This window comes from Buteo buteo, chromosome 4 (genome assembly GCF_964188355.1).
Source record: "Buteo buteo chromosome 4, bButBut1.hap1.1, whole genome shotgun sequence".
Classification (NCBI taxonomy): domain Eukaryota; kingdom Metazoa; phylum Chordata; class Aves; order Accipitriformes; family Accipitridae; genus Buteo; species Buteo buteo.
The window spans coordinates 46,791,191-46,813,296 of NC_134174.1; the positions used below are offsets into that span (position 1 = coordinate 46,791,191).

The following is a 22,106-nucleotide window of genomic DNA, read 5'->3' on the forward strand; positions in this document are numbered from 1 at the left end:
TAGTTAACTTATCCAGAGGGAACCGGTGATGCACTGCATGCCAAGTTACTCTTCTGTCTGCTCTGTGCCAAACAACCCTCTGGTCGGCTGTTTTCTAAGCCACGTGTCTGTAGCAGAGCAGGAGGTTGATGGCTCAGGGAGGAACCACCTTTCATCCCCACAACCCTGCAGGTATAAGCCATTGTCACTTAATGAAGGTTCAGTGGCTGATGTGAAATTATTGCAATCTATTTCTTTGCAGGGAGGTCCCTGTAGACATCAAATCATTATTTGTACTAGCACTGACTGTAGAATTGGTTTTAGTAGACAGGACAGAATTAGAACGGACAAAAAAGCTGAATTACCTTTTAAACCTTGCTTTTCAGCTGTTGGGCGTGTCAGCTGTAGGCTTCGCTCTCCGGTTCTGTGACATTAAGTAGAGTTTAGACTTTGCACTGCCAGCCTTTTACAATTTTCCACTATTTGCCAGAATTTAATGAGATGAGTGACAACATGCAGACCAATTGCTTTGGAAATGCTTGTTTACAGGCTTACAAAATGAAGACCCAGAGGTGCAATCGCTTTCTAAAAATGCATGAATGGGGGTGAGCGCAAGGGGGAAGAGCTGCTTAAACAGAAAAATTGTGTTGGTGCAAAACAATTTAGCTGTAGCTCTTCATGAATTAAACTTAGGTTGCAAATCAGAAACAGCTTTCAAGCCATAAGAGGAATGAGTTCTGGAGCAGGCTTCCAGGAGCAGCAGTGGAGGCAGGAAACCTTACCAGTTTTAAGCTGGAACGTGAAACATCCTTGCACAGGACTGTATGACACAGTTGCCTGCAATAGCATGGGAGTAGGCCTGGTGACCCAGGAGATCCTTTTCTGCCCCCTGCTCCAAAAGTAGTGACCTTGAACTGAGTTAACTCAGGTTGCAGCTAAACTTTGTTTACTCTGAAGTTGATGACTGTAAGATGACTTGGTTCAAAAGTGTCTCTGAGTTCTTAAAGCCACATCTCCTAATTTACATTTCCTATTTGACTTTTAGTTTTAAGAGGGTCACAATCCTCTTAAATTACACAAAAACTGGCACACTTGCTCCAGAAAACTTAATTTTGCCCATTAGGAAGGAAACAAACATGCACCATTTAAAAAAAAAAAAAAAAAAAAGCAGTGATACTGCATATGAAATGTGCTATGTTCATTTATTCTAACAGCTGTAACTTCAAGTATTTATAAGAACATCTTATCCAAGCTTGTGTTCTGTGCTGCCATTTGTTTCATTTAGTGAGCTTTCACTGCTCCCTCTCTGCTGTCTTAACACTCGCTGAAGACCATGGGGAGGCTGTTGTCTTGTGCAGAATTGGTGTGATTCTTCTGTGTGCACTGCTTGGTTATTCATAGTCTTTTCATGACATTTATTCTTAGGAGCATAATGTTTTCTGAAGGAATGACAGGATGTTCTTTAACCCTTAAAATAAAAATGACGGGCAACATATTTTTCTCAGTATTTCAGGATAAGAGAATAATGATGCTTGGAGAAAGAGCTGATTGCCTGGGTTAACCTGGAGCTGCCATCATACAGTTCTGCTTATTTTTTCTTGCCACACTTTGGTAATACAAAGTGAGAAGTAGGGAGGAGATGTTCTTTGCATCAAGTTCCTTTGAGCAGAGGAACCACCTGGCAGGAGGCATAGGCTACAGTCTTTGCCCACTTCCCAGATTTGGGACTCCACATTGCTGGCATGGCATGACTGGTTGAGCAGAGCATCTGGGTCAGGAACATTGGTGGCAATGTGAGAAAGGGTCTGAGCCAGGGACTAAACAAATGAGTGCTGTCTGTGATGTGTGAGACCTGACCAGGTGAAAATAAGTTTTGTGATTGGTGATCATCCCTGAAATCTGAAAGCATACCATTTTTTAAAAGCCTCAACTCCTAGATTGTACTAATACAAATAAGAATTTGATTTTTCATTTAAGTCCAGCCACAAAACACCTAAAGCTCTTGTATATGGAAAGACAACTTTGAAAATGTAAAAAATTCAGACCTGAGAAGGTAAAGCAGGACTCCAAATCTCGGAAATATAAAGGACTTGCCCAATAAGTTTTGAATGCTCATCTCATGTTTAGCAATTGTTTTAAAATCCCGTGTGAGTCATCAGAGCTGTCAATAGTAACAAGAGAAGAAATGAAAGGAAATTACTTTTCCCCACATGCACATTAGACCACCAAAAATAACCACTGCCTGCGACTCTTAGCTGAGATACCAGTGACTTAAGAGCGTGTGTCCTTGCTCGGAACTATTAATGAGCTGTTTGTTACCCCCTGCCGTTGTAGGGGGAGTACTCAAACGTTTAGAGCATGTGAGATAATCCAGAGACATGCTGTGCAGAAGTAGTTGCCACTTATCTGCATTCCTCCTAAATAGGCTTCTAAATGCACTGCTCTCTTTTCCACACCAAGTAGGGAAGGAGCTGCAGCCTTGGAAGAAATGTACTGGGAGTGAAGGGGAGGAAGGAAGCATTAAACATCTGTCTAGAGGTATGACCAAGCTGGCAAAGAGTTGGTGGATGTTATGTATGGACATTGGCATGTTCAGGGTTACCGCTGCTGGCTTGTGCTCTGAGGAATTCATTACCTTTCATTGAATGTCTGTAGCTTTGAAGCTTTTGTTGCTATGTCTGTCACATTTCAGGAAAGGCATGAATTCCAGTCTGGCAAGGAGACACTGGCTAGCTGGCTTAGAGCAGGGAGCTGTAAGGAGACACAGGGGGGTTCTGGAGTGTCATGTTATGTCATGTCAGATCTGGCAGTACCAGTTTTTCTGTTTTTAATATTGACACAAGGGATCTTGGTTTTGGTTCACATTTGAAAGGCTCCCTTCTGAAGTGCTGCAGTGAGTGCTTGCATGTGTGTCTACAGGAACGGCTTGGCCATCTCTACAGGAAGCTCTCGAGGGGAGCTGGCAGCAGCAAATGTTTCCAGATCCATCTGCTCCCACAGACAGCACATCTGGCCAACGTGTCAGGGACTGCTCTAAGGATGTACCATCCAAACACTCAACGGCACACTGACTTGCAGCATGTACCTTCCCAAGTGTTACAGAGGGCAACACTTTGCTAGACTGGGGCTGTGGAGCCAGATGTGCTGTCTGGCTGGACCATGTATCTGATCCCAAGAGCAGTCTTAGGCCTAAGATAGGCCTAATAGGACTTCAGTGTGTGGTTTGGGTTAAGCATATGGGAGGCAGGTAGAATAACTCTCTAGCCCCAATGCAAAAAGGCACTGAAGCATGTTCTCAGCTGCAAAAGTGCACCATAATTTCCTCAATCTAAACAGCAGTTATTTCTACCTGCATGCAGCAAATCTGTGTGCAGATCCTCAACTAGTCAAAATCAACTTTTAAGTGGAGTTTCTGGAGTTACACCAACCCAGGTACTCAGGATTGGTTATGCTCCTTCCGAGCACACTGAATCCATTCTGTGTATGGGAACCTGCATTAAGTATGTGTTCGTTTCAGTGCTTGAATAATGTTGATTAATTTCACATTAAGTGAATGCTGAATACTTCTTATTTTAATTGAATTCTGTAATTGCTAGTAAGTGTGGGGATATGTGGAAAAGTAATTTTTCTAGATGTAGTTTTAATGAGTTTGTACACCTCCTCCATTTAATTTTAGCAAACTTACTTCTTATAATTATCACTTTATTTTTAACCTCAAATCACTTCATGTGAAAATTTGTTCTTTTAAGGCCAAATAATTGTGCTTTTTTTTGGTGTGAATTCTTTCCTTAATGTTTTTCTCAATGCAATGAAGGCCAGTGCTTCACACTAAGCAATGTCAAGACTCTTGAATCAAAAAACCATCACTGAAATTGGAGTTCTATGGCAGTTGTGATGTCACTGTTTCTAAAGAGACATGGGACAGTTTAAAAGGTATAAAGCATAGGGTCACAAGTTTAATTACTTGGATGCTGCCGTTGTGGAAGGGGACCTGTGTCGCTCTGGGATTGCAGTAGCGGTGGACCCTGCCTTTGCCAAGGCACGTGAGCTAGTATTTCTCCTTTCCTCTCCTGGAAAGGTAATATGCTAGATTGTTTGTTGTTTGTTTTTTTTTTTCCCTTCCCCAGCCTTTTTTATCTCGTATACCAGAGGAAAGCATGCAACCTTTTGGGGATGCTTGGAGTGGAAGAAATTTCCTGTTGACTTGCATGAAGCCTATGGAGAGGGCTAGTACTGAGTCAAAACTTCTGGGTACCAGCAATGTCCTCAGCTTCAGAATGGCTTTAATCCTAAAGCTGAGTTAAGACTTACTGCAGTACTGCCCCTTCTTGTAGTTTTTTCTCCCTGCCTTATGGCAGGACTGGTATTTATCCAGTGACTTTAACTCGTAACAGTTTTCCGTATGTAGAAGAGCGTGATACTGCTACAAACCTCCTTAGCCTGGATAGCCTATTATTTTAGCCTGTTTCTTTCTGCTTTGCTTGAACTAAGGCATCTTTCTGTAACTGAGACGTATGGAGATCAGAAAGACTATTATTATTAAGTACATTTGTCTAAATTTTCAGGCTGTGTCAACTGTTACTATTTCAGGGTACTTACTGTTAATATGAAATGGCAGAAACAAAAAGCAGATACTGTACAGGCAGGCACAGTCAGGCAGCAGACATTTAAGTTGGTCTCAACTTTTGTTGTTGACTAGTTTTAGACTGCACCCTCCACTTCACACTGTATTTTACTGGGATCAGTTTGGAGTTAGGCTGCATCCTGCTGAGCCTTCACCAACCCATGATGTATATCTTATGTGCATATTTTAATGAAGAAAATATTTAAATACTTAAGTGTTGGCAGCTGTTGCTAGGGTGATATGCTGGAGAGCCCAGATATTGGCTGGTTTTGCAGACAGATCTGTTAGTATATTTGCTTGTTGAATTTTCTTTTCTTTCCTTTTGAGTATCTGTTGAACATGCTTATTATATCCTGGCTGGTATGAAACAAATGCTAGTTAAGAATGGGGACACCTGAGGCAAGAGAGCAAATTCAATTCCCTGAAGGCAATTTCCACCTCTTACAATGTCCCACTGCTGCCTCCAGTTCATGTAACAGGAAAACAAGTATCTCCAACTCTCTTGTTTAGTTTCTTGTTTCTCTGAGCAATTTTTCCCCTGTACTTCACAGATTAGGGTCTTTGTTTATGCATGATTTCACAGCTTCAGATACCTACTACTATTCATGTCATGGAAGCCATTAATTGGCTGGAGTTACACTTGATCTTGGTCTCTTTAGCACTAACTTTTGGTGGTGGTGGTACATCTGTGGTGTGACATTGAAACCTGTTTGTTTGCTGCAGATACCAAGCCCCCACAGGATTGGGCACTGGGTACGAATAGGCCCCACAGTTGTCCTCCCTAGACTGTCATGACCATGAAAATTGACTTTTTTCTCCTCTGGTCCCCATCTGGTAGTTTTTCTCTTGGGTTGGTAATTTCACTGCCTTTGGTCCCAGGAGGATTAAAGCCTCTAATTGTAAAGTTTCATTTACTGGAGTCTGATCCTGAAAATACCAGTGGCGCTGCAGCAAATGATTGGTGCAGAAGTTAATGTGCGTTTTGACAAGTATATATCTTCTGTATTGTAACATCTTTCAAAGGAGAGACCAGACTGGCTTTGATCTGAGCAACAGATTGCCTTGAAATCTGGCAGTGGTCTAAGTTGAGAGTTGTAGCTTAAAGCTTTTAGTCTCCCTGAGATTTCTTTATTTTTTTCTTAATGCTGGTGCACATTTTATATATTAGAAGCTAGCCAGATTTGCACTTTGCCATATATAGACTCTTAGGCTTTAATCAGTATCTTGCAATTTAATGTTGAGGATTAGTCTTGAAGTCTGAAAGTAGTACCTATATTGGGTGGAAATGCTCTTTGATTTCTGATAATTATCAGCAAAAAACATAACTGGTGGTTGACACAAATCCATTTGGGTTTTGAAACTAAATTTTTTGAAGAAACTGTGACTATTACCTTGACTTGTGTAATGAATGTTCAGCATCATGTCCAGTGCTGTCTGGGCAAACATGAAATGTAACATAACCATTCTGCCTTTCACTTTAAACAGACATAAACAAAATCCAGAAGTGAAAAAGGCAAGTCCCTCCACCACAATGAGCTCTGGTAAGTCTGTGTTGATTTTCACTTGCCCTTGTTGGCATTCCTTTTTATTACTAGAAATATTCCTGTCTGTTTCTGGTGCAATTACTCTTTCTTTTTTTTGACTCTTCTTCTGCCTCCCAGAAAGAGTCAAAGCCTTTGAAAGCTCAAGGTATCTGACTATTGAGACACAGCGGCACAGCTTCTTGGGAAAAAGTGTCCTGGCTTCATATTTATTAATGCTCAAAAAACGAATAGAAACATCTTAAACTGGTGTAGGTCAGTTTAGCTTCTTTCACTTAGGAATACAAGAATTCAAAATTATTGATTACCTGAAAAAATCATCTAAAAGAATTTTATATGTTTTAATAGGGGTGAATGCAAATTTGACATCTGGTTAGGAAAAAAATCAGCTGCACAAAGAAAAATGAGGGACCAGGAAATGTGGTCTGGTTGGGAAGAGGAAAGCTTCTTGGCTTGGCTGGGTAGCTGGCTAAATCAGAGTGAAAAACAAAGCAGATGCCATACCTAAGTGCCATATGTAGGACCTGTGGAATAATATTCCAACTTGATTTTAGCACTTTATCAAGTCTCAGCAAGACTATCATGTCCAGTTTTTAGCACCACATTTTGAGAAAAATGTGAACCATTTGGAGAGAGTCCAAAGGAAGGCTAGGAGATTAATCAGGGTCTGAAAAACATAAGCTGGGAATTTGGCTTAGGCATTGATAAGCTTCCAGGTTGTGAAGCACTGGAACAGGTTGCTTTAGAGTGTTGCTGGAAGTTTTTAAGAACTCGTTAGGCAAACACTTGTCAGCAGTGACAGAGGCAGATTTGTTTCTGCCATAGGTCAGGAAGGAATATGGCTTTAGATGACCCTTGGAGGTCCTTTCTAGCACTATCTTCTGTGCTTCTCTGAATTCCAGTTTTATTCATGTCAGCTGAGGACATTACAGACTTGAAAAATCTCTCTTGAAAATCTCATCACTGAGCTGGATGCCATATGCATATACAGAGACAGTGCCTGTTTAAAAAATGCTGTGATCTAGGTAGGCAAAGGGAAGGGAGAAACAAGGGTGTCACCCAAGGGAAATTTGTGTCTCCAAGTAACATCTCCTGAGGTAGTAGGAATACTTCCTAGCTCATGAATCAAATAGTGCTGACCCATGGCATCCCCTCATACTCAGAGGTTAAATTCAGTCGCAGAGGTTTTAACCCAGAAGTAATCCGCTGCTTCATTTGTCTAACAGAACACGAAAAAATCAATGCTACAAAAACTGTTGTCAACGGGCTGAGCAGCAATGGACAAGAAAAAGGTGGGTTATGAGCTTCAGAAACATCTCTTCAGCTCCCCCTGCATGTCAGCTGCGTGATGTGGTTGATTTCCCCAGACATTCACTACAGCAGGCATTTCCAAATTTAGTTTGCTTGGCGACTGATACAAGAAAAGCCTTGTGCTGCACCATGCCAGCAGCAGCAGCATTTCTTAGCTCAACAAGTGTTCTTTGTCTCTTAAAGGTGGCAGGCTGGATTTGCCTCTTTGTATATTTTTAGTGCTGTTTTGAGGAAAGCTGTGCACTACTTGTAAGCACCTGTGAATCAATATCTTATTGTGTTTAGACAGCATGGGTTTGTGGGTGCCTATGTCTGAATGCTGTTAACTTCAGTGGGAGGTGAAGGTTTGAGCTCAGGATTAAAGGACAGGAACTAACCATTGAAGTAATAAATAAAAAAAAAAAAAAATCTGTCATTAGCAGCAACGATTTAAAACCCAAACTTCTCTAAACAAACCAGTCCCTGTGTTAACATCAGCACGTTTGCAGTGTGCTTTATAGAATTCAATTTTGTATAGTGATGGTGTGTGTTTTGGCAGGGTGAAAGTATGTGGTTGTATGAGTTGGTTTTCTGCTGGTTTCCTTTCTTTTCCTTTGATGCCTTTTTATAGTGGTTAGTATTTTGACTGCATTATAGGTGGATGAATTGAGTCAGTTACAGAGCAGAACAGAATTAGGGTTCTTTCCTAAGCCTCAGGCTATTTGGATTTGGGATCTATTGTATTCGCAGGGTCTCCAGTGCTCAGGGAGAAGCATGGAGAACAGGGTTTGATTTGGGTTCCTCTTTTATTTATATAAAAAAAAAAACCAAAAACACACAAACTTAAAACAATCACATCAAATTAAAAACTAATGATTTTATGAGCTTTGAAAAAATTCTATCAAGCTCTTCCACCATCCTTTTGCTTGAGAGCCTTTTTCTAGGTTGGTGAAATCTGTGCTTTCCAGTTTTGCCAGGGACCAGAAAGATCTGCCACAAGAAGGGGTATACACACCACCCCGATGTCAGTGCTTCCCTCAAGCTGGCCCAGTGCTCAGTATTGGTGTGTAAAGTATTAGAAATATGGTTCCTCTTATTCCTGATTTTGCAGGCCTGAGAGAGATGGCATGGAATGTGAGGAGGCACCTAGTATTTTCCAGTTAATACGTGCAGAAAGCTAATAGGTTTTAAAGGAGAAAATCCTGGCTCTGCAGAAATCAAGAGGACAACTCAAGGTATTCTGGTGGAGCCATGATTTACAAGATGTTTATCTTGGAAGATACAGTTGAGATTCATCTCTGAGTAGTTTTGCCTTTGCCTCTTTTACCACCCCACACCCCACACCCCCTTTTTTTTTTTAAAAAAAAAGTTTCACATTAGCTGCAATACAGAGTCAGACAGAGGAAGTACCAGCTGGTTTGGACAGTTTTGTAACAATTGCTAGAATTTTGCACAGTGCTACATACAGTTTTCCCCTATGTTACTACATTGAGTATAATTAGTGTGGTAGCTGATGGAGTCCAGCAGAAATCTCTTCAATTTACTGTTTAAATGGATGGAATTTTTTATGAAATGGGTATTTTGATGCTACCCTTTGGCGTGAGATGATTTTCAAGATTATTTCATGTTTCATTTCCTTCTGTTGCTGAACTTGTAAAATATGTCCCATAAAATACAGAATTCATGTAATGTGGCTGGTTTAATGTTCCTCTCTCAACCTTTCAATCCCTTTTTTTCCACTTTATTTTGTTTTAATGGAGCCATATTAATGTTAACTTAATATTTTAATTTTGCATGTGGTCTATCTAGCTAAATGATTACGCTAAAATTTTTTGATGGCTTCTAAAAACTAATGCTTCCAGATTCTTTTTTGCCTGCAGCATAGTGGCAGTCAGCAGTTAGTCAATTCAGTAAGCAGTTCTGTATGCTGCATAAATCAGACACGTCCTGAGTTAGGGCGAACGAAGGGATATTTTTAACAGTTGCATCGCTGCTCTCTGGACTGCTTTTGTATTTGAAATTTCCTGCTATTGTGTCTCCAAGTACATTAGAAGATTTTGTGGCATGCTTCCCAAACTCTGTTCTTCCCTTTTTGGATGTGCCATTTACACTTTTGTGTTTGCAGCTGTTGATGTCCCTTTATGTACACGCTCTATTTCTGCCGTTAAAATAATCCCTGTGAAGAAAGTGAAAAGTTCTCCTCACCTAGTGCTGCCTACAGGTATCTTCTTCATTCCTTCCCCTGATATGCATTAGATGGCCATCATTCTCTCTCTCCCCTAGCCCTGCCTTTCCCCGCTTCACCCACGCACTTTGGCTAGTTTTCGGCTTCATCCTCTTCTCACTGTTTCCAGAGCTGTAGATTTCATCAGTTCATAATAAAGTTAGCTCTTGATGGCACAATACACTGTTCTCAATTATGGTGCTCCTCTGCAGACATAATTGTGTCTACTTGAGTCTGGGATCATTGTAAGCTCTCCTACTAATGCTTGATTATGAATAATATTGTTATTACAGCCTCATTTTGAACCAAACTCCTGATGAACCAAAGAATGTTTCCCATGTATCTTTAGTATTTATGAAAGTAAATGGATGTCAGAGATGGTATTTTACAGGTTCAAGCATAGTTCAGCATTGGTGGGATGGGTTTGTTTTTCTGTACATGCACTGACATTACAGAATCTTTATATGGATAAATAAGGACGTTAGGCTGTCTGTCACCGCCTACCCAAGCACATGTTTTCCCACTAAAAGTACAAGATTATTTTTGTACTTTGCTGGATTTGGACAGTCAGACTAGTCTAGTTGATACTTCTTCTCTCTCCTAATCTGTCACACATGTTCTGTTAGACTAGTGCAGTGCTAATGTCATGTTTCTTACCATCTGCTGGATTTCTGTACTGAGAGATTCAGATTTTTGTTTTCTGTCATTTCACCTAAATTGTGAGGGAATTCAACATTTCAGGTACTTGTCTTCCTCTCCCACACTGAAATAGTCTGACAATATTTTATTTTCACACCTTTTCAAAACACTTTAATTTTTTCGAGCTCAGAACTTTTTTTTTCTGATTCTTATTCTTTTGATTCAGTATACAGGTTTAATATGTTGTATGAAAATAAAGTGCTTTGATTCCCAAATTTTATTCTCCTCCAATATGCTGGAGACATTTATGGCATGTTGAACTCTGTTTCCATTTCTCTCCAGTGCCTGTGAAGGGAATCTAGGTGGAGGAGCATAGGAGAAGAGCTGCCCTGCACTCTTTTTAGATGTCTAAATCGAGCCTGGTAACTCCCAACAGTGTGTCCATGCCTCAGAATTACAGCAGTCTTGAAACTGGAGTCCCATAGCTTAAACCTTTGTCCTCTGGTTTGAAAGTGGGTCCGTAGAGTCCTCAGGCTGCGTGTTGTGCTGTGTGGATGGGAATGATAGCCAGAACTGGACTCCTCGGCAAAAGGAATCCTGACCCTGTCTGTATCATGCAAAAATCAGGCAGAAAAATCACCTTCTATTTCACCAGGCATGTCGGTGACCTTAAGGCATGATCAGTTGTGTGGTGTGAGTGCAAACGTGGTATATTTAAGGATTAGAGCAGTATTTGATATGTCTGTGTGGATAGTCTTTCCTCTCATAAAGGCTGCCTCAATGCTGCCTAAACTAACTAAAGGCTGGACTGTAGGAAAGTATCCTCTGATTCCTTACTTATTTCATCCTTTCTCCAGTCCTAAATGTGGATCTGAAGCTATGCTTTTTGTGACATCCCTAAAGCATTGGAAGCCCACATAAAAGCTTGAACTGTGGTGATTCCAGCACAGAGGTCTTTCAATGTGAGCCAGGTGTTTGACATTCATTGAGTCTTTCCCCTTACTGCTGTTGTCCATCTAGTACTTTTGATGTTTCCCTATATCGCGGCCACCTTGGCTGTAGTTTGTGTGTTTTGCAACCCTAGCTGAGGCAGTGTCATGGTCTGTAGGCACTGTACTGGTGTGAATTTAATGGGGCATTACCTTACTGAAGTCAGCCAGGGAATATTGATCTGCACAAACATGGGTTGTCTGGGCAATAAGCAGCAGTCTTTGCCCACTCTGTCCAGTCTGAAGGCAAAACTTGCATTATAATAACAGTTCCTAGAGAGGAGCTGCATCCTTCTCTCTTCAGAGATAGCATGATCCTCACGTCATAAACACAAAAATCAGTGTTGTCATTTGTGTAACACAGCACGTGCTCAGTACCTCTTCAGGCTCCCTGTGCAGTGTCATGGTAGGACTAATACCTCTGATTAGGTAGGTCAAACTGAAGTCTGATGGCAGCTGCAGGGACAGTAATAGTGCATGAGAAAAGGAGGTGATGTGTTTTCCTGTGGAAGTAGCTTAGATAAGCAAGAGACTCTTTAGGCTTATTGTTTCTATAGGTACCTTAGAGGAAACAACTCTCCAGAAGTATTTTAAGGGTAGAAAGATAGCCTTGAAGTACTGGTTTGTTATTACTTAATAGGATGACAGGAGGAAAAAAACCAAATCCATGGACTGAAATGCACAAAAGTAAGCCTGCACAGAAGCTGTGCTGAATGGGGCCTCAGCAGCGACGCTGGCATGATCTAGTGTCTGGCTCACAGGGTGATCTGAACAGGTATATGTTAAATCTCTTTTTAGTTTTTGGGAAAGGTGAAATACTGCCACAAAATGGGGGGAGATGGCAAGGAGGTGGCTTGCAGTGCCCTGCCTGTAGATCATATTCAGCATAGTTACAAGATTTTATCCTCCAGTAATCAGAAGACTTTTTTTTTTTTCTTTCAGTCCTGCACAAAAGGCATTTTTAAAGCTTCAACACACAAATTGTGTTGCTTTATACCACTGGGACATCCCTATAGAAGAGCCACAGAAGGTGTAATGGTAGAATGTCCTTGCTAGTACAATATCTCCACATAAAGCACAAGGACCTGTGAAATTTGGTTCAAACATTCATCCTTTTTTCCTCCTTTCTTAGCTCTGTTACACTGACTCAGAACTTACTTCTACATTCATCAGTCACCTGAATATGAAACTGCTTTGATTTCTGAATGCTTTAAATCCAGAGCTAATCTTCATCTGCATAAACATTACTAGATTGATTCACCTGGAAGCAGCCATGCTAAAATCACTCCATAGAGCTCTCATGGCTCCTAGTAGCTTTGTATCATCTGTTTCCATGTGTCTCCTCTGTGCATGTGCATTTCCTGTAGAAACGGATCCCACTAAAGTCTGCAGTGGAAAAGGAGCTGTGACCCTCCGGGCATCTCCAGCCTATGAAGAGAATCAGAATATCACTTTGTCATGTCCTCAGGATGGTGAGCAACCTGAAAGTAAGTGGGTGGAATGTTAACTGGAATATGTTACTCACAATAACCTCAAGAGAAGTCAGCCCAGGGTCTTGGGATGACTTTTTTTAGCTATGATTTAAAGCCCTGAATCCCATAGCATAGTTGGAAACCTCTTGCAAGAACCAGATCAGTGGAAGGAGACTGACTCCTGTTCACTCCTAGTGCAGGTTTCATGACCACTCATTGGCTTAAGTTTGTTTACAGCTCCCTTTTTGCTGTCAGGAGCACCAAAGCCTCTCAGTTTTATTTTTTTAAATTATTTTTTTTTTTCCCCTGGCAGGCCCATGTCAACTCCTTTTATTGCAGGCATGAGGTGGAACAGAAAGAGACTGAGCAGTGCTACTGCCACCGTAGCATTTGCTTGTGTTGTTGAGGGAGCAGGGATAGTGTCCCAGACAGTGTTGCCACAGAGCTCTACCATCTTTCAATAGCAGACATGTAATTACTTAATTGTAGGAGACAGGCAAAGCACAACAAACTTGGCTAGAGTTGTGGGTCTAGCAGAGGATGAACTCCCAAAGGCAAGATGCCCTTAAGGGGGAAAGGGGGGTCACACTTGCTCTTGAAAGCAAAGCATACATCGTTTCTGACTGTATTGTTGGACAAAGGGCAATTCCATTAATTCCAGCCCCAATGTGCTGCTTTCTGCTCTGTCTTCTCCTCCCATTCTGCTCCACCTGTGACCTACCCTCTTTTCATGCCTGCCATTCTCTGTTTCTTCACTCCTACCCCCCACCATTGCCTTTCTCCCTTCTGTTGATGGCTTCATAAATTTCCAGTGGCTTGAATGGCAATGAGCCCATTACTATGGAAATCAGCTCATTAATACTTCCTTTGGTTACTCTCTCAATTGCTTTATGAAATGTACTTTGGAGCTGGAAGAGCTTTTTGCATGTAACTTAAACAGCAAAACGGGTAGAGGGGTGGGGAGGAGCCCAGTGGGAGGTGGGTAAATAGGTGATGAGACCAATGCACCTAGCTGCAGGGACTGGGTTGTAAAGTAACATCATATTTTATAATTCCCTTTGTGCACACGCGCTTGCTCTGCAAAACCTGATCTGTTTGGCAGTCCTTTATCTCAGTTAATCATGCATAGTGATGTTGATAAGGATAGACATGTCTTCATAGCCTGCATCATGGCTGAATATGGGGTCCATACATTTCTGGTGATTTGTGGTGTCTGGACATCAAGCTGCAGCTTTAGAAAGTAGCTAGATGAGCTGCCTTTTTGCCTCTTAAATAAGAATGTCAATGAACAATTGTTTCTTCAGTGCTCTGAATGAATTGCCTTGTGTTTACAAAGGTCAGAAACAAGGAGGGCATCATGTTTAGGGCTGGTCTCTATGGTAATTAGGCAGCCCTGTCAGAAAACGTTTTATGTGTGAAATGAAGTAGCTCAACTCTTAACTTCAATTGGTACATGTTTTCTGTAAATGTAACAGTTTATTTTCTCCCCTTTCTTTTCCTCTCTGCCTATCCTCCACCTCTTCTCTTCCTCCTTTCTGTGAAATGCTTAGGTCTGGAGCCAGAAAACCCAGAAACAGGTACAAACATTGGCTGCTTATGTTGTTGCTTATGTTGCTTTCTTGGAAGTATTTCTTGTTGCCTGGGAAAAAAAAAAAGGAAAAAAAAAAAGAAAGAAAAAGTCCTTTCCTTTTGCCTGTCCTGTAGCTGGAGGGAATCCTCTGTGATCTGAGTTTTCCTTCCCCTTGTAGATGATTGGAGGTCATCAGCTAACACTGATGCCAATGGGGATGCCCAACCATCTTCTCTGGCTGCCAAGGGTTATAGGAGTGTGCGTCCGAACCTTTCCTCAGACAGCAAGCCACAGGTAAGCCTTTCTTCTGTGACCCTGAGGGTGATCTTCTGGGTTCAAGCACTGGGTTCATGGTCAGGAGTCCTGGGTTGAACTCCAGACTTTGCCACAGACTTGGGTAAGTTGCTGTGCCTCAGCTTTTCCTACCTTTAAAATGGGGGCAACACTGATGTCAGCAGAGTGCTGTGGAGCTCGTGTGTTCAGGCATGCCACAGTGTTTCCTTGGTGGATGAAGGAGGAGGACAATGCTATTCGTTTGCAAGAAAAAAGGTGACATAGTTATCTACTACTGTTTTGTCTTTTATGTTGGTCTGTTTCTTAGAGGTTGCTGCAGGCTGAAAGCAGAGTTACACCCAACATTAAGAACAAGATATTGGGGAAATGCCTTTCAGTTTTAACACTTTAACTGATACAAGCCAACAAGGGAAGGGTTATTTGTACCTGAAGGTAAAGTGTTGGAAGTCAATTGTTAAGACATGTGTAACTTCATCCTTTTTCTTTTGGGTGGTTGGTCTGCATAGAAGCAGTCTGAAAGCTGATAAGGAAACTCTTAATTAGAAACCACTTTCTTCTGTGAGACAGAGTCCCTTTAAAGCCTTGTCTGCAATCAGGGTGACTGCTCCCGTCATCAGGGACCTATAGCAATGGCACAGAACAGACACTGTTCCTGAAATTGTAAGTGAAAGCAGAAGAAGGCACAACTCAAATGAAGGCACAGGAAGGAGCAGCACCCTAAAGGAGAGACCCGTTTACTGCCTGATACTTACAGCTGTCCTGTAGTCCATTATTGATCTTGTTGAGGAACAGAGAGAGCGCTAATGCACATAGCACTTCTTATAGAATTCAGTAAGGACTCCTGTCCAAACTAAGCTGAAATGGAAGAAAATGGAAAACAGCAATTGCAGGTGGTGAATTAGTATTTCCTGATAATACTACATAGTGGCAAAGTGAGGCTTCATCTAACCTAGCGAAATATTGTGGCTCTCTGAAGTCTCCAGACTGAAACTACTGTCCTTAAGGAATCAAAAGGAACAAGCCTGTTGCAGAAGCACAAGCCCTTCAGAAGGAGCCACTTACCAACCTGCTTCTCCACAACCTTACACATCAGGGAAGGGGTGGAAAGAGGGGCAGCATGAGGACAGTAGATTTCAGGACAGTAGCTGTAATTTTATGAAGCTATTCTAGGTCTACATCCATGTAACAAGAATGGATGCTGGCCACAACCTGTCACATGTGGATGAATTTTAAAGAAGGTATTTTTTCAGATTTGAATGTTGCAAGCTGTTAAGGCATCTTCATTCTCTGGTTTTGACCATTTTAGCACTGGTTTAGTCAGCCTTTGCCCATAAGGGTATGATAACAGGGTGTGTGTAAAACCTCCTTTGGTATTCTCCAGAGGGTTAATTTGCAAGAATGCAGGGAGCTACTGTTCACTAGGTGGGTGTTTTAATTCTCTCCCTTTCAGTGGTTTATAGTTTTCAACTACTGGTAACAAAGTAGTAGATAAAACGAAGCCTCTCTATTGCTAAGTTATTTTATTTCAAAACAGTTTGGCTTTCAGAATAAATTCACTGTAATTGGAGTTGCAGTCAGCAGGCAGTTGTGCAGTTAGCAACCTCTATGTTGCAAAGTACCAATAACAGTAAGGCATTTTTTTATTATTAACTAGAAGCAGGATTTCTCTGTTGGTGATCTTGATTCTGGAGACAAATTCTTATGAACTCAGTTCCTCAAGAAACTTTAATCGTTCTCATCTTCCTGAAAGCATTTTTAGGACTGAAAAATCCTGAAGAGAATTCAAGAGCTAGCTTTTAGAAGGAGGAAATGCTGACTTTTTACTTAGCCAGCTGTGGCAGGCTGTAGTATTCACATGATGTCTGCTTTCATTAGCACTGGTGAAACTTCACAGCATTCATTTTTCAGCAGTGCACTTAATGTGCAGAGATGGCCTAGAGCTCTGAATTTGACTTTGAGATTCAAATGTCCCCAGTGCTGGGAAGTATTTAGTTACACAGGCATGAGCCTGGGTTTAGTTAGCTAGGATGTTAAATCTTGACTCAGGCTTTCCCAGGGGCATGGTGGGTGTTGCTGTGCAGGCTTCTCGAAACAATATAGTACTGAGGTGAGAGAGGGATGTGTAGGCAGGGACTTGAGAGCTGGGTAAAGTTTGCATGCTGCAGTGAGCAGTGCTAAGAGAGAATGTATGAGATGATGTATGTGAGTGACTTCTGCACTGACATTCCAGATACTGTATTTGCTTTTTGTTCTTGCTGTATTAAAACCTGCTTAACCCAAGTCTAATGACTGAATTCGTTCTTTGAATTTATTCATTTTTTCCTTCTTTTTTCCTTTCATTTGGTGCTGCTTCCTCTCTCCTTTTCCTTCTTGACTCTGCCTGGGCAGGCCCTTGCTCCTCCCCGTCCTCCTCTTCCCAAAGAGGAAAGCTTTGCATGGCGTCCTCCCACTGGCACTAAAGTGCCCAACCTGTTGCCAGTGCCCATCATGGACTGCGTGTACCTGAATGCACCCAAGCCTTATACGCTGCGTGCATCACCAAATGCCAGTCCATGGCGTTATTTCTCATCACCTACCCCCTATGGGGCTATCCCCAGTGGGAAGCAAGGCTTGCCAGCAGGGCATTCCCCCTCTTCAGGTCCCAAAGATGAGGTGCATGCGGGGCAGCCACTCTTGGAAAGTTGCTCCTTGTCAGATGCGTCATCCATACAACGCAACCCTGATGGGGCAGATCCCAGTAGTAAGGCTGAAATGAATTCCAGTGATGAGACGAAGGCGGATAAAAAGGTCACCAAACTATATGTAGCTTGTTTATCTAACAGCACTTGCTCAGCCACGTCTGAAAATTCCACTGGCACCGCACATGACCCAGCAGCCAGCACCAGTTTGAGTGCTGAGCTCACTCAGGCACCAGCCACCAACATTATTTCCTCTGTAACAGATACTGGAAAGTCTCTTTCTGCTCCTCCTCCTCCTCCTATTCCTCCCAGGCCATACTTTTACATTGTCCTCAGTAAAGACGCAGTTAGTTATGGTGCGGGCCAACCCTCCTGGACTCAGTCGTCACCTCTGCAAGCTGTGAGGGACAGAGTGCTAGAGCCCCAGAGCACAGCTGCCACAGAGGACGGGATGAGAAAAGAGCCTTACCTTACTCAGCAGCGACAGCCACCGTACAAGGCAATGGGACGCAGCATGGTACATGTTTTCTCCATAACCTTTTCTTTCAGCTGTGCAGATGGTTCTTTAATTCATTACAATGTTTCCTTAATGCTTTATTCCCCTCCTACCTAATTTCTGAGCATTCGTTGTGCCACCAGAGTCTCATGGTCTTCTACTTGATAATACTTAACAACCTATGCGCGCCCCCCCCAACGTTGATCTGTGTGTTTGTGTGTGTATGGTGTTTGTAGGGGGTTGGGCTGGCGAGGATCTTTCTATTTTAGGGAGGTGTAAAAGCAGCAAACTCTGTAATGTGATGGTTAGTGCTTCTCAAGTGATGGTGAATGCAGAGCTGTTCTGTGGTTTGATTTAGCCTCACTGCACGGAACTGCAGTGGTGAGGGGAAGGAAGATTTTTGTGAAAAAACATGCGTGTTCATAGAGGCCAGGGCTACAAGACTGAAGAATTAGTCTCCCTAAGGAAAGAAAATCTGCTGGGGCTTCGTATCATTTTGGGTGCATCCTTGCATGACACTATATGGCTGCGTTAGACTCAAGTACCAATCTCCCCCATTGCGTAACAACACCTTGTTTCCTACAGGATGCCACTGCCACCACCACAGCTCAGCCTGGGGTTATAGTAGTCCCACTCCTCCAGGTTAATGCAGACAGACAGCAAGAAGGCAGCTCCAGCACTCCACCACCACCTCTGGTTCCTTTTGGGCAAGGCTCCGTATTCCCTGAGACTGGTTCTCCCGGCTCACCCTTGACTTTTCCGACTCTAGATGATTTCATTCCCCCACATCTCCAGAGGGGTTCCCACCATAACCAAGCACCCTCCGCATCTGGCACATTACCCTCAGTTTACCCGAAACTGCCATTCTTCTCATCACCACCTTCACTTGTCCCTCCAGTCACGGGGGCTTTGTGCAGGGGCTTGAAGCCTGAAATCACTGGAGTCATCTCATATACAGTAAGCTTGCCAAGTACCCTCTTCGCCCTTTTCCTAAATTTGTATTCCCAGATTAAAATTACTTTCTCCTTGCAATACTAAACTTGAGAGAGGAGTGATGACTCACTCCCTGCCAGCAGCATGACAACTGAAACCTTGTTTACGTCCTGTGCTCGTGCATGTGTGTTGCCTGCCTTGTGCAGCTTTGAACTTTCTATTGACTTCTTGCAACAACATTTGACTGTCTCCCTTTGTGCCCATTCTGGTAGGTGATGCACACCTTAAGAGTCTTCACAGGATTTGCTCAGAATAATGAAATCTGTATAAACAGAATAGCTGCAACTAACTGATCTCTTCAGGCTCTTTTAATAGCATCCTTAATGTGTGTTTAAATAACATTTAAAGCAGCAACAGCAGATCAGTTAAAGGTTAGGGCTGGCTTTCTGTTCCACTTGGAGCCACAAAACCGTATGGTCTCCACACAAATCCCTGCTGAAATCAGTGTAAGATTGCTGCCAGTATCCAATGACCTACAAGCAATAGTATCAGTTACTGAGCTGAGAGTCTTCCAAGCGTGTAGGTGCTATGGGATGGATTAGGGGGAGAGTGTCTCTTCAGTTTGGAATTGCTTGTCTTTGAAAATTTTAAAGAATCCAATCTGCAACAGTTTTAACTTGGGATTTACTGTGTTCTTCTTGGAGTAGGTTTTGTTTCTCTTTATGCTTATCACCTGTTTTTAAAAAGTCCCCAGGGACAAGGAGGAAAAGTAGCTCTCAGTTAAAGTTGCAGAGGAGGCAAAAAGTGCCTGACCCTACTTGTAGTGGAAGTCTTACAGCCACTGTTTGTTTGTTTGTTTGGGTTTTTTTTTCATATGGTTGCTTGTAAGGACAAGAAGGGAAGTTCAGCAAAACCCCCCTCCTCTCATGATGATGCTTTCTCTGCCCTCTGGCTCTATAGGGATCTAGCAAACAGGCATATGGCAGGGAAAAAAAGAAAAAAAAAAAAAAACCAAGGGTGGTATTTTCAAAAGTTCTCAGCATTGGCCTTTCTGCTTCTCTTGAAATCAGTGGGGTTTTTATTGCAGAGAGTAATGAAAGTTCGGGGGCTTTGTTTTTTAATGGAGCCTATCTGCAGGCTCCAGAAAAATTCAGCAGGCATCCAAATCATAGAGGAGTAGTGGAAATTATGCTGTACCAGATTTTTCATGAGATGAGAGTTTTGAAACATTTTTGGGCATGCTCACTTCAGGCATGTAGTCACAGTGCTGTTTTCCACAATGATGTAAATGGTCTTCACCCCCTTTGGGGACTTAGATGGGACTGCTGAGCCTACCCTGATCTGACATCCCTCTTCTCTGAAGGTTCTTTATATTTTAGTTATCAAAGTGAAGCTCAAACCCAACTTTCTCATACTTCTCCCTGACTCCCACTCCTTCGCCCAAATTGCATTGTTTGGAATATTATCACAGCCAGCAAAGTGGGGCTGGGTCTCTCTCTTAGGGACATCTGTTTCTGAGGACCGTTGATTCCCTTCTGTCCTCATGAAATGTCTATGGCCTGATCAGATGCTGCTTGGAGCAAGATCACCTCCATCTAGCAGAACAGGATTATTCTTCCCTATTTCCCCTCTAGGTTGGAGAGACTGTAGGTGCTTGTTCTGTTGGTGGCCAATTCTCACTATGATTTATCTCTGACCTCTGGTGCCAGGCCTCACTCTGGCCCCTGTTCAGCCACCTGTCTGATACTGTAAGTTCTTTCCCCTGATGCTGGTGGGTATGAAGGGCACTGAGTTGTACTTGGCCAGAAAAGCCAGGAGTAGGGATTCTTGTGGAGCAATAAGAATATTACACAGAAGTGCATGTTCAGGGTTTTTTTAATAGTGATGAAAATCCCCCTGAATGCTCAGCTCCATTTTACAGATCAGCGGCCTGCAGCGTTTCAGTCGGACAGTGGAGTAGCAGGAGTGCAGAAATCTGGTACGCTGTTCCATACTCTCTTTGGATGCTCATTCCACATTAATGGTAATTGTGTGTCCAAATTCCTTAAGAAGCTTTGAAAAATCTTAGCCTAAACTGGCACACACAGCCTTAGTCATCGTCCCTGCTTTATCTTTTTCCCTTAGTACCAACAAAAGCCTGGTATGCCTGGACTGAGATTTTTCAAAGACTAACTAGTTTTTAAAGTCTCTCTGCTGACACAGCCTGTATTTCTACAAAACAGCCGGAGCTGTGGTGATACCAAAGGTGGGTTTGAAACAAGCAAATAATGCAGCTGGATGCTTTAGGAGAACAAGAGCAGCTTGCTATATGTGCTCCAGCTGCAAAGCCACATTGAGTATCTTCCTTGCTAGAGTCCCACCTTTTACCTGCTATCAGTTTTGGGGTTTTTTTTCTATTTCATTATTTTAACCAGGTAGGTGTCACACTGTCTCCTGAGTGATGGTGCTAACCTTATTGCTCGGACCTTTCTTATGAGACCAGCTGCAGTAATAATGTTTCACTCCAGAATTGCATGAGTTTTGCATGTCTGACTTCTTGCTACGATAGGAATAATTTTAAAACAAATGTTTGTGTGTGTATGTACCAGAGGAAAGATGTCTGTGTCTTCCACCCCAACCTGATTTGCTCATTTCTGGCACCCTGTGTTTGCTCCAGAGAGTCTGCCAGATGAATTTAGTGCCTCCTTTTGGGGTTGGAGTTATGAAACCCAACACCAAATAATTATAGTACTGCCTTAGCAAACTAATTGCATTAACAACAAGCAGGGTACATACAAGGAGCAGGGTAACACTCATGCTTATGCCTTGTTTACTAAAATTTGCTGTGATTATGCTTCTCATTCAGCTTAAAATGTTGGGGGTTTTTTTCCCCACATTTTCCCAGTGTAGCAGCCTTCTGCATGCTGCTAATGATGTGTTGCTCTCCTTTTCAGGACCCAGGTCCTGTGCTAAATGAAGTGCCCCAGCCTGGCACTGGCACAGACTATCCAACCTCCTTCACTTCAATCAACAAGTCTTCCTCTGCCTATCCTTCTACCACAATCGTCAATCCCACTATTGTCCTCTTGCAGCACAATCGAGGTAAGGAGACTTGCATATAGGTATTTGTGGCTCAAACTGAGCAATCTGTTATGCTTACAAGGAACTGGAGAATGTGTGTGCCATGGGCAATTAAGTCCAGACTACTAAGAGCTAACAAAGCTGCCTCCAGAAAGTTGTAGTGACTGGAGCATACAACAGGCAAGTAAGAGGTTAGAGGTGAGGGACAATGCCTACTTTTTCTAGTTAAAACCTGTGGATCAGAAGCTACTCTGATGTTGAGGGAGAGGCTTATAACTGGTCTATGGACATATGAGTAAGTTATCACAGGGTAACAG

General features: G+C 42.4%; 1 protein-coding gene across 50 annotated transcripts in view; it reads left to right on the forward strand.

Annotated features, from left to right (window-relative positions):
- SORBS1 (sorbin and SH3 domain containing 1) overlaps positions 1-22,106 on the forward strand; it is a 180,089-nt gene that overhangs the window by 102,122 nt on the left and 55,861 nt on the right. For 25 of the 50 annotated variants that reach the window (XM_075025836.1, XM_075025835.1, XM_075025827.1 and 22 more), the window contains 9 exons: positions 6,089-6,144; positions 7,371-7,436; positions 9,560-9,655; positions 12,654-12,773; positions 14,309-14,335; positions 14,507-14,622; positions 17,011-17,817; positions 18,382-18,753; positions 21,663-21,810. In XM_075025836.1, coding sequence (XP_074881937.1) covers positions 6,135-6,144; positions 7,371-7,436; positions 9,560-9,655; positions 12,654-12,773; positions 14,309-14,335; positions 14,507-14,622; positions 17,011-17,817; positions 18,382-18,753; positions 21,663-21,810 — 1,762 coding nt within the window. In that variant the 5' untranslated portion in view covers positions 6,089-6,134. The remainder of the gene's footprint in view (positions 1-6,088; positions 6,145-7,370; positions 7,437-9,559; positions 9,656-12,653; positions 12,774-14,308; positions 14,336-14,506; positions 14,623-17,010; positions 17,818-18,381; positions 18,754-21,662; positions 21,811-22,106) is intronic. The other 25 variants (XM_075025846.1, XM_075025861.1, XM_075025865.1 and 22 more) reach the window with 10 other exon arrangements.